The 12,417-nt window shown below is 39.4% G+C and overlaps 2 protein-coding genes across 2 annotated transcripts; both read left to right on the top strand.

Annotated features, from left to right (window-relative positions):
- Positions 1–356: 356 nt before the first annotated feature.
- Positions 357–5,827, top strand: LOC120042775 (protein asteroid homolog 1-like). The gene is made up of 5 exons (XM_038987579.1): positions 357–1,095; positions 3,665–4,191; positions 5,004–5,217; positions 5,328–5,502; positions 5,644–5,827. Exons 1-5 carry the CDS (start codon positions 357–359, stop codon positions 5,825–5,827), a joined length of 1,839 nt encoding a protein of 612 aa, XP_038843507.1.
- A 1,952-nt stretch (positions 5,828–7,779) lies between these two features.
- On the top strand, positions 7,780–8,532 carry LOC120042776 (protein asteroid homolog 1-like). The gene has a single exon (XM_038987580.1). The coding sequence runs from the start codon at positions 7,780–7,782 to the stop codon at positions 8,530–8,532; it is 753 nt and encodes a 250-aa protein (XP_038843508.1).
- Positions 8,533–12,417: the final 3,885 nt, after the last annotated feature.

Consider the following 12,417-nt stretch of genomic DNA (forward strand, 5'->3'; position numbering starts at 1 on the left):
ATGGTAACGCACAACACCACCAACACCATGGTAATCCACAACACCACCAACACCACCACCATGGTAGCCAACACAACCACCAACACCATGGTAACCCACAACACGACCATCATCCCGGTAGCCCATTTCTGATTGTATTATTTTCATAGAGGATTTCAATAAGAATGATCCCATTAACTAGTCTAGATCTACTCAGCATCAGGTGAAGTGACCATAAAGAGATCATGAGGGAGATATGACGTATGGAAAGGGAAATTTAAGGAAATGGAAACTCATCCATTGTAACGATGCTCTAAATAGTCCTGTGACTGAAACTCTTCACTTAGATAGACATCATATCCTAGAAAGATCACATCATGGGTGTCCAGGGTTTAACCAGCTTTGTAGATCATGGAGCGATTTTAACAGATTATCACTTCAGAAACAGCAAGCTGGTCATAGATGGTTGTATTCTTTACCACTCTCTTTATTTTAACGCACGTGTGGATCAGCATCATGGAGGGGATTATGATGATTTTGAGGACCAGGTCTGTGAGTTCTTTAAGGCTCTGAGAGATTGTGGCATTGACCCTTTTGTGGTTATAGATGGAGGCTCCGACCACACCGATAAAAAGTTTGAAACTCTCCGACAACGAGTTCAAAGCAAGATCAAGCAAGCCAACCACTTGCTTCAGGAGAGCGGTCTACTACCAATCTTCGTCAAACAAGTCTTCAAACAGGTCCTCTCCAGCCTGAAGGTGCTGTTCGCACAGTGCATCTTTGAAGCAGACCAAGAAATAGCCTCCTTGGCTAAAAGGTGGAACTGTCCGGTCCTGTCCAATGACAGTGACTTTTATATTTTTAACATCCAGGCAGGATATCTGCCCTTGTCCCATTTTCAGTGGCAGAACGTGTCTGTGCAAGGCGGGAGTTCTCAGAATTACATCCCCTGCAAGCGGTACACCACAACAAGCTTCTGCAGACACTACAACATCAACAGACAGCTTCTCCCAGTCTTCGCTGCCATCGCAGGAAACGACTATGTCAACTTGACTAACATGGGCTTTTCCATCAAGTTTGAAGACAAGTCGTCGATGGAACCCAATCGGAAGCCAAGTAAGTTTTAATAAATGATGTGTTTACTGAAGTATACATAACTACTACAGACGCATATAATACTGTAGCGAACGGCAGCTGGGGTCAAAGGCAAACAGCCTACGCATCGTGCCAACAGGGTTTTCCCACTTTGTGGGAATTGTAACGTTGCTCATATAGCGAGGATCGCTACAATATTCTTCAAACACTATATATTTTACTTGATTTAATTTATTAGGATCCCCATTAGCCGACGCCAATGGTGACAGCTAGTTTTACTGGGGTCTGACACATAACGAAAAAGACATGACAGACAAAATACTTCACAATTTAGATATATTTAAACATATTAACATGTAGTGTGTGTGCATTTATCAATTACTCATACAGTGCATTCAGAAAGTATTCAGACCCCAGGACGTTTTCCACATTTTGTTACATTACATAAAAACATTTCCTCATCAATCAACACACAATACCCCCATAATGGCTTTACGGCGAAAGCAAACCATGCGATTATCTGAGAACAGCGCCCAGCATACAAATCATTACGAACAGTTAGCAGCCAAGAAGAGGAGTAACAAAAGTCAGAAATAGCATTAAAATGTATCACTTACCTTTGATGATCTTCATATGGTTGCACTCCAAAGACTCCATGTTACACAATAAATGTTCGTTTTGTTCAATAATATCCCTCTTTATGTCCAAAAACCTCAGTTTTGTTGGTGCATTTTGTTCAGTATTCCATTGGAACAAAGCGCGGTCACAAAAGACAGACGAAAAATCAAAAAAGTACCATAAAGGTTCGCAGAAACATGTCAAACGATGTTTAATAATCAATCCTCAAGTTGTTTTTGTCATAAATAATCGATAATATTTCAACCGGACAAAAGCTGTGTCAATAGAAAAGGTGAAACAAGAAAGGCGCTCTCCCGGTCTTGCGCTGGCCTCATGTCTGGAAATTTCCACTGTCCACTCATTGAAAGTGCTGTATCTCCCTCATTTTTCAGAGTAAATGCCTGAAACAATGCCTAAAGACTGGCCACATGTTGTAGAAGGCATAGAGATCGTGAACTGAGTCATACGTCTTTGTGTTTGTATAGGCTTTCAATGGCATCACAAAACTGATCTGCACAAAACTTGATACATGGCATCTATGGACCAAGCTTTCACAAACTGTTGTTTTCCAGGATAGCATCTTAAACAATGTGGCCGCTACTGACCAATAAACATTTATGTGGGTGTGGTCTGGCACGGATATTCGTATTGTAACACAAAATACTGTCAAGACTCAACACATCTAAGCACATTCAGATCGACCGCACGGAGGCGCTATAATGGGCACATGTTCATATTTCTTGATCTGTTTGACTCTGAGTGATGAAAACTGGCGCTCCAGGATATGAGTCTAGCTCACCTGTAAAGTATGGTTCAGTTTGGCCGCATAGGAAAAATAATTCATGCAAAGCTCATTGGCTCATAGCAAACATATTGTTTAACCTCACTAGGGTAGGGGGCAGTATTCGGAATTTTGGATGAAAAGCGTGCCCAAAGTAAACTGCCTGCTACTCAGGTCCAGAAGCTAGGATATGCATATAATTGGTAGATTTGGATAGGAAACAATCTAAAGTTTTGTGATTCAGTGCCAGGAGTAGTGTTTTTTTAAACAAAATTCAAGATGGAGGAAAATCCATCACCTTTTAGGCCCTTGAGGCAAATGTATTCCTTGGGAAGAGAGGAACCTACTGTATATACTGAATTTCAGGACTATACCTCGAACGGGGTGAAGGGTGTGCGCTTTCAAAGTTGTTATAGCGCCACCATGTGGCCAACTGGCATGGCATTGCATGAACGGGTGAGGCCCTTGGCCCTTTATCATCATACAAGGTTGCAACTTCCTAGGCCTTATCATCTCACGGGAATTAATTTATTTTTCATTAATAGGCAGAAGAAGGAGAATAATAATAATAATCAACGTCAACAAATACAACAGCTTAGCTGCTGATTCCCTAATGATCCCATTAACTAGTCTCGATCTACTCAGCATCAGGTGAAGTGACCATAAAGAGATCATGAGGGACATATGATGTATGGAAAGGGAAAACTTAACGAAATGGAAACTCACCCTGACCTCAATCCTATAGAAAATCTGTGGGCATCACTGAAAAAGCGTGTGCGAGCATGGAGGGCTACAAACCTGACTCAGTTACACCAGCTCTGTCAGCAGGAATGGGCCAAAATTCACCCAACTTATTGTGGGAAGCTTGTGGAAGGCTACCCGAAACATTTCACCCAAGTTAAACAATTTACAGGCAATGCTACCAAATACTAATTGAGTTTATGTAAACTTCTGACCCATTGGGAAGGTGATGAAAGAAATAAAAGCTGAAATAAAATAGTTCTCTCTACTATTATTCTGACATTTCACATTCTTAAAATAAAGTGGTGATCCTAACTGACCTGAGACAGGGTATTTTTACGAGGATTAAATGTCAGGAATTGTGAAAAAGTGAGTTTAAATGTATTTGGCTAAGGTGTATGTAAACTTCCGACTTCAACTGTACATGTTTGTTTTTTTGTGCTTGGGAAGGGGTTGACTTCTTCAACAGGTTGTTGAAATGGCTGGCCCGTTTCCAGGAGCAGCAGGAGGCCTTGGACAATGTGCCCAGACTCATCGATCCTAGGGACAACCAACACAACATGGATGCTGCAATCCAGGCCCTCTCTCTGAGCATAGAGACATACCAGATTCAACCCGGTTGCCTGGAGCGGTTCTTCAATGATGGCAAGGCTCCTGATCCCGACCTTCTCCCAGACCATCTGAGTGTCCTTCCAGACTGGACCCTGCTGCCGTTGATGAAGGGGACACTTCCCTCCTACATGATATACATTCTGCTGCTGAGGCCAGTGATACAGGGTGTCCAAGTGGAAGACCACAGCTTACCCAGTGGGAACATCACCTCTCGGCCCATACGGCAGGTATTCTACGGGCTGCTGCTGGGTGAGAGGAGGGAAGTGGAGGAGTACGACAGGGAAGGGAAGAACCTGACCAGCAGCAAGGTTGAAGCCATCCTGCCCAGTGCTGCACAACAGCTTCTGCTGGACACACTGGATCAGGTATGTAGACATGTGATATAGTATACAGTATATCAGGTATGTATAATTGTGATATAGTATACAGTATATCAGGTGTGTATACATGTGATATAGTATACAGTATATCAGGTATGTATACATGTGATATAGTATACAGTATATCAGGTATGTATACATGTGATATAGTATACAATATATCAGGTATGTAGACATGTGATATAGTATATAATATATCAGGTATGCATACATGTGACATAGTATACAGTATATCAGGTATGTAGACATGTGATATAGTATACAATATATCAGGTATGTATACATGTGATATAGTATACAATATATCAGGTATGCATACATGTGATATAGTATACAGTATTTCAGGTATGTAGACATGTGATGTAGTATACAATATATCAGGTATGCATACATGTGATATAGTATACAATATATCAGGTATGCATACATGTGATATAGTATACAGTATTTCAGGTATGTATACATGTGATATAGTATACAATATATCAGGTATGCATACATGTGAAATAGTATACAGTATTTCAGGTATGTATACATGTGATATAGTATACAATATATCAGGTATGTATACATGTGATATAGTATACAGTATATCAGGTATGTAGACATGTGATATAGTATACTGTATTTCAGGTATGTATACATGTGAAATAGTATACTGTATTTCAGGTATGGATACATGTGATATAGTATACAGTATATAAGGTATGTATACACGTGATATAGTATACAGTATAATATAAACATGCTGCTGTTTATTCTGAAATTAATTCTCATTCTCTTGTTATGTTTCTTAGGCTCCACATCCAGTTCGGCTTGAGGTGTTTTTGGAGACCCTTGGTGTGTCCCAGTCCACTTTGAATGGTGTCCCACCTCATCTGGGACTTCCTGTGGCTGTTACCTACTACTGGCGGAGGCACGCCCATCCCCAACCAGACCTTCCTCTCCTGCAGGCCCTGCTACTAGGACTGGTGTACGGAGAGCTCTGCAGACAGAGGAAGAGCCAGAGAGGTATGGACCAGAATATGAATGAAAACACACACACAGGCACACACAACTTAGAATGTATAAATAAAGTGCGTGAAGTGCAGCCAATGACTCCTCTCTTTTTTGTGTATCAGGGTTTATAGAGGAGGGACCAGTGTTGGAGAGGCTGAGAGGGCTGATTCAGAGAGGTGCTAGGAGTCAGGACCTGGGTGTGACCCACGCCTTTAGCCAATGGAAGCGCTGCATGAGGGATGGCCTTGACCTGAACCAACTGCTGTGCTTCCCTCTACTGGAGCCTCAGTGTGCCTGGTAAGGTGTCACTTCCTGAATCAACCCTAACCTCTAACCTCTAACCTCTAGAGTAGACGAATGGTATTCCTTTACATTGTTTTCTAGCCCAGCAGCAACACAGCTAATTCAACCCTCTGTTGTTTCTCTGTTGGAGTCTAGGCTGTACAAGGGAACTCTGGTGCACCAGCTTGTGGGCCAACTGAGAGGGGGGGTGACCCCGGATTCTCTCCTGATGGAAGACCCTTTCTCTGGGCAGCTGTACAGAGCCATGCTGGTAATCATCATGGAAGGTAATCCTATTGAGGACGATCAGGGTTGGACTGTAGTCAAGAAAAAGAGCTGATTCAACTATGCTCGGAATTCAAAATTCTCCCAGAAGACCACTATACAGATATAGATATAGGGACCACTATATAACTGTTGTGTTATAGATATAGGGACCACTATATAACTGTTGTGTTATAGATATAGGGACCACTATATAGGGACCACTATATAACTGTTGTGTTATAGATATAGGGACCACTATATAGGGACCACTATATAACTGTTGTGTTATAGATATAGGGACCACTATATAACTGTTGTGTTATAGATATAGGGACCACTATATAACTGTTGTGTTATAGATATAGGGACCACTATATAGGGACCACTATATAACTGTTGTGTTATAGATATAGGGACCACTATATAACTGTTGTGTTATAGATATAGGGACCACTATATAACTGTTGTGTTATAGATATAGGTGCAACTCTTTTATGCTTTTAATTGTTCTTATTTGTGTACCTTTAATGACTGTCATTAACTTTGTTTTTTATCACTAACTGTAAAATATGTTTATAAAGGATACACAAAAATATACATTTTATAAATGATAAGAGGGGAAAGTGTTTTATATTGAAAATAGAAGTTTTACATTTGACCGAATTGTATTTGTTTTATACTTCTTTGCTTTCAACTGTAAAGCAGCTTCAGGTCGTTGAGACATGCTATATAAATCACATGTATTGTTAATGTTACATTATTGCACATTTTTATGTCATATTTTATGTACCTTTTTTTTAATGAAAGATTAGAAAAATTCATTTCCTAAACAAAATGTGTATGCTTGCTAGTCTTGAAGTATTTATGGTTGTGGATTAGTAGTCGTAGTGGTAGTCAATGTTCCCTCTAATTATTTTCGGGCACTGAGAAATCTTCAGGTCTCCTGAGCACAAACATGAATGTTGTGAAAATTCTATGTAACTTCTGGCATGAGTTTACAGTGAACACTTGAGGCTGTACCCGCTTTAAGTTACAGTTATAACAGTGGCCAAGTAGGCTACTGTGGCTAGTTGATCATAATGTAGATCTATCAGTGGCCTAACATCAAAAACAATGGAGAAAATGCATCCCATAACATTTTAACATGGAGATAGCTGTTCTATCATTCAGCCTACAGTAGGAGCCAGGGTGTGGTGTTCAGGGTAGGCCTACATTCCATGAGACTTTTGAAAACAACATGTAGAGCTTGACATTAACCTGTTTATCCACTTGTCCTTCGGACAAGGAGGAGACTGAAAATGTTATTGTGTTGTTTTTTGCAAGAAACCACTTTACAAAGTAAAATGCGTTATTATTCCATACCATTTTTTACAGAGAATCAGACAATTATGCTACCCTCTGCCTATTGACTACTTACCTTATTCAAGCCTGTCTTAAAATACAACACTGCCTCTTTAAGACATAAAAAAGCTTTTTACCTGACTTGCTTTTCAAAGATTGCTAGAACTTCACTTGTTTTGTGCTCTTGTAGGAAATGCAACCACTCCCCCATTGCTGACAAATTAGCTACAACTGGGCTAATAGCTCATTAGTAGCAAAGGATATGAACAAAATGTATACACATGGCTACATGTAGCTCTCGCTTTGATCTCAAAACAAGCGCTTCTACTCACGACCGCTCAAAGTGACTGCAGTACGTCATCAGTTAGAGATACCAAATGTATTTATAAAGCCCTTCTTACATCAGCTGATATCTGAGAGCGAGCGAGAGAGAGAGAGAGCGAAAGAGACAGAGAGACAGAGAGAGAGACAGAGAGACAGAGAGACAGAGAGAGAGAGAGAGAGAGAGAGAGAGAGAGAGAGAGAGAGAGAGAGAGAGAGAGAGAGAGAGAGAGACTCTGCAGATGACGTATGGAAAGGGAAACTTAAGGACAAGGAAACTAATTCATGTTAATGATGCAACAAGTAGTCCTGTGACTGAAACTCTTCACTTGGAGAGACATCATATCCTAGAAGGAGCTCATCATGGGTATCCAGGGTTTGACCAGCTTCATTGATCATAGTGGAACATTTTTAAAAGATGATCACTTCAGACACAGCAGGTTGATAATAGATGGTAGTAATATCTTCCACTTTCTTTATTTTAACTCAAGTGTGGATTTGAAGCATGGAGGGGATTATGATGATTTTGAGGACCAGGTCTGTGAGTTCTTTAAGGCTCTGAGAGATTGTGGCATTGAACCTTATGTGGTTATAGATGGAGGATCCGACCACACGGACAAAAAGTTTGAAACTCTCCGACAACGAGCTCAATCAAAGATCAACAATTTGTCTATGGGGCTTCAGGGGGACAGAATAATACCAGTCCTCGTCAAACAAGTCTTCAAACAGGTCCTCTCCAGCCTGAATGTGCCATTCGCACAGTGCATCTTTGAAGTAGACCAAGAAATAGCCTCCTTGGCTAAAAGGTGGAACTGTCCGGTTCTGTCCAAAGACAGTGACTTTTATATTTTTGACATCCAGGCAGGATATCTGCCCTTCTTCCATTTTCAGTGGCAGAACGTGTCTGTGCAAGGCGGGAGTTCTCAGAATTACATCCCCTGCAAGCGGTACACCACAACAAGCTTCTGCAGACACTTCAACATCAACAGACAGCTTCTCCCAGTCTTCGCTGCCATCGCAGGAAACGACTATGTCAACTTGACTAACATGGGCTTTTCCATCAGGTGGAAAGGCTACCCGCAGATGGAATCCAATCAGAAGCCAAGTAAGTTTTAATAAATTATGTGTATATTGAAATATACATGATTACAATAGACTCATATAATACTCTAACTGGGGTCCGACACATAACAAAAAATACATTACAGACAAAAGACTTCACAATTTACATAAATAAAATAAAAAATACATGTAGTGTGCATCTATCAGTTCCACATACATGTCAGTATATAAGATGGAAGTGATTTCCATGCACTCATGGCTGTGTATATTACTGTACGTTTCCTTGAATTTGTTCTGGACCTGGGGACTGAAAAAGAGGGATGCTATTTTCACATATGATCATGTTTAGTGTAAGATTCAACATAGTAAAAGTCATTCAGTTAAACATGACATTACTACTACATTACAACATGACATTACTACTACATTACAACATGACATTACTATTACATTACAACATGACATTACTACTACTTTACAACATGACATTACTGCTACATTACAACATGACATTACTGCTACATTACAACATGACATTACTACTACATTACAACATGACATTACTACTACATTACAACATGGCATTACTACTACATTACAACATGACATTACTACTGCATTACAACATGACATTACTACTACATTACAACATGACATTACTACTACATTACATGACATTACTACTACATTACAACATGACATTACTACTACATTACAACATGACATTACTACTACATTACATGACATTACTACTACATTACAACATGACATTACTACTACATTACAACATGACTCTAGTTAGTATTTATATCTGAAATCAGAAAACACACCACTGACATTCATTCTGTTTATCTGAGACAACAGGTCAAATGCAAATGGAAGCTCACAACATAGTGGACTTTACCATATGAAATACCATACAGTTACAGTATCTTTATTTTCATTTTGTAAACAAATACTACAAATACTACAATTACTACAAGCACAGAAACAGAATGAAGTGTTTCCACCAGATAAGTGTTAATTCAGAGATTAAAAGAGTACAATTTCCTTATTAATATATCTATACAGGCTTAATATTACTGCCTGGCTGGATGCCAAGCTCTTTTGACATCTGAAACTGAATGGGACAGTCAGAGAGAGATAGAGAGAAGGAGAGGGAGAGGTTGTGTAGTTTACGTCAGCGTTTGTGTTCATACTCATGTGCGAGTGTGTGTATGACTAGTTAACGTACTGCTGCATTGCAAAGGTTTCTGTCGTATCTCTTCCCCCAAACGATTCTTGGTCCCTAAATGGTTTCCATGTAACACAGCCTGAAAATCCCAGTCATAAATCTACAGATGTCACTTAATGCATTTCAAGCAGTGATTATCAGCCCCCAAACCTCCATATTGGTAAACATGATCTTTATCTTTGTGTTAGTAGAGGATTCAATATAGAAGAAACATACCCTGCGTCCCAAATGGCATCCTATTCCCTACATAGTGCACTACTTTTGACCAGGGCCCATAGGGTGGTGCACTACTTTTGGCCAGGATCTATAGGGTTGTGCACTACTTTTGACCAGGGCCCATAGGGTGGTGCACTACTTTTGACCAGGATCTACAGGCCTATACAGCTTATTTTCATGTCATCTGACAATAGCACCGGTTCCAATCCAAGTGCCAATACTGTTTCTTAAACTCCAGGCGGTGCTATGGTCAGATCACATGAAAATAGAACACTTTGGCCAAGCACACCAGTGGTGAGTTCCGTAAAAAAAACAGAAGCACATGCAGAAAAGTACTTCACACCGACTGTAAAATATGGTGGTGCATCTTTGAGGTTACGGAGCTATTTTGCTACCACTGGTACTGGTATTGGTCAATGGCATCATGACATTTATCAAGTACCAGGACATTTTAGACAAAAAAACTGGTTGCCTCTGCTTGCAGCAATACAATAACCCCAAGCACACAACAAACTCCATCACAGTCTCCGGACTTGAACCCCATTGAAAACCTGTGGTTTGAATTGAACAGGGCCAGTCCATAAGCACAGACAGAGGATATCAAGGATCTGAAAGGATTCTGTATGGAGGACTGCTCTAAGATCCCTCTCAATGTGTTCTAGAATCTCAGAAAACATTCTAGAATAAGTCTCAGTACCTTAGTCCTCACAAGGTGTTCTAGAATCTCAGAAAACATTCTAGAATAAGTCTCAGTACCTTTATCCTCACAAGGTGTTCTAGAATCTCAGAAAACATTCTAGAATAAGTCTCAGTACCGTTATCCTCACAAGGTGTTCTAGAATCTCAGAAAACATTTTAGAATAAGTCTCAGTACCTTTGTCCTCACAAGGTGTTCTAGAATCTCAGAAAACATTCTAGAATAAGTCTCAGTACCTTTATCCTCACAAGGGGAGGGTGCCGTAGTGTTGGAGTGCCAATAATTCCCATCAGGTAGGAAGACTACTCACAGATGGAACCCAATCGGGAAAAAAGTATATATTACATGTATATTGAAGGATGCTTAAATACTACAGATTCATATAATATACATGTACTTCAAATACAAGATGCACTTTTCTACTATATCTTTAAGTATACTACACATATACTATAATTTCACTTCAATACACTTATTAAAAGTGCATTTTAAATGAACTTTTTTCAGTCTTTTAGTAGTGCCTTTAAGTTTTTAATTTTTTTTTAATGAAACTGCTCAAAGAGTGATCAAGTACACGATAGGTATAGTTTCAACTGAGTTTCAAAGTACTGGTAACACTTTATTAAGGTCCCTTACTAAACCATTTATAAACAGTTTGTAAAGAGCTTACTTACCATTTATTAATCATTATTCCTACATTCATTTGTAGATGTCAATAAGCAATCAATCTGAAGCTGAAAAAAAAGAAATCTCTAAATAGTAATGTGTACATTAATAAACACTATTTTAATTAACTGAAATGTCCACATAAAAAATATGCAAAAACAATTATATATTACCCAGCATTCATTTCTGCAGGTGAAGTTTTTATTTAAAATATTATTTTCCTCCTCATCAAATCAAAGTTTATTGGTCGCGTACAGTGTCTTCAGAAAGTATGAATGCCCCTTCAATTATTACACATTTTATTGTGTTACATCCTGAATTCAAAATGTATTAAACATATTTTTTATCACCCATTTACGAACAAAACCCTGTAATGACAAAGTGAAATGCATTCAATATTAAATACAAAAATATCTCATTTTCATGAGTATTCACACCCCTGAGTCAATACATGTTGGAATCACCTTTCTGGGTAAGTCTCTAAGAGTTTTGCACACCTGGATTGTACAATATTTGTCCATTCTTTTTTTCAAAATTCTTCAAGCTCTGTCAAATTGGTTGTTGATCATTTCTAGACTACCATTTTCAAGTCTTGCGATAGATTTTCAAGCAGACTTAAAACTTCTTGCGACTACAGGGGGTGCTGTTCCGAATTAGCATTTTGTCGTCTCCAAATTAAACTGCCTAGTACTCAATTCTTGCTCGTACAATATGCATATTATTAATTCTATTGGATAGAAAACACTTTCTAGTTTCATACAACGTTGAAATGATGTCTGTGGGTGACCCAGAACTCTTTCTACAGCGAAATCCATGACAGACAGTGAAAGGTCTGAGAGCGAAGCTCTGGTTTCAGATCAGTTTTTAAGGTCTCTGTCTATCCTATGGAACGACACGAACTGCACCCGCCTTCCCCTGGATGTCAGTAACCAATGAGAAGTGGAATGGGCTTTCTGCGTAGCTCTCAGAGGTTATAAAAGGCCAAGGAGTGAGGGTAGCCCCCCTTTCGACTCTGACCATTGCGCAGGAAGGGACCTCCGGATGCCATTTTCACAGGCTCGGTTATCAACTTGAAATGTATCCGTCTGTAATTTAATTCGATATAGGACTTAGAAACATCATAAGG

The sequence above is a fragment of the Salvelinus namaycush genome, unplaced genomic scaffold (assembly GCF_016432855.1).
Source record: "Salvelinus namaycush isolate Seneca unplaced genomic scaffold, SaNama_1.0 Scaffold778, whole genome shotgun sequence".
NCBI lineage: Eukaryota > Metazoa > Chordata > Actinopteri > Salmoniformes > Salmonidae > Salvelinus > Salvelinus namaycush.

Coding starts and splice junctions, on each gene's coding strand:
- LOC120042776 (XM_038987580.1), top strand. CDS start 7,780: ATGGGTATCCAGGGTTTGACCAGCTTCATTGATCATAGTGGAACATTT.
- LOC120042775 (XM_038987579.1), top strand. CDS start 357: ATGGGTGTCCAGGGTTTAACCAGCTTTGTAGATCATGGAGCGATTTTA. Junction 4,192..5,003: donor TGCTGGACACACTGGATCAG/GTATGTAGACAT, acceptor TATGTTTCTTAG/GCTCCACATCCAGTTCGGCT. Junction 5,218..5,327: donor ACAGAGGAAGAGCCAGAGAG/GTATGGACCAGA, acceptor TTTGTGTATCAG/GGTTTATAGAGGAGGGACCA.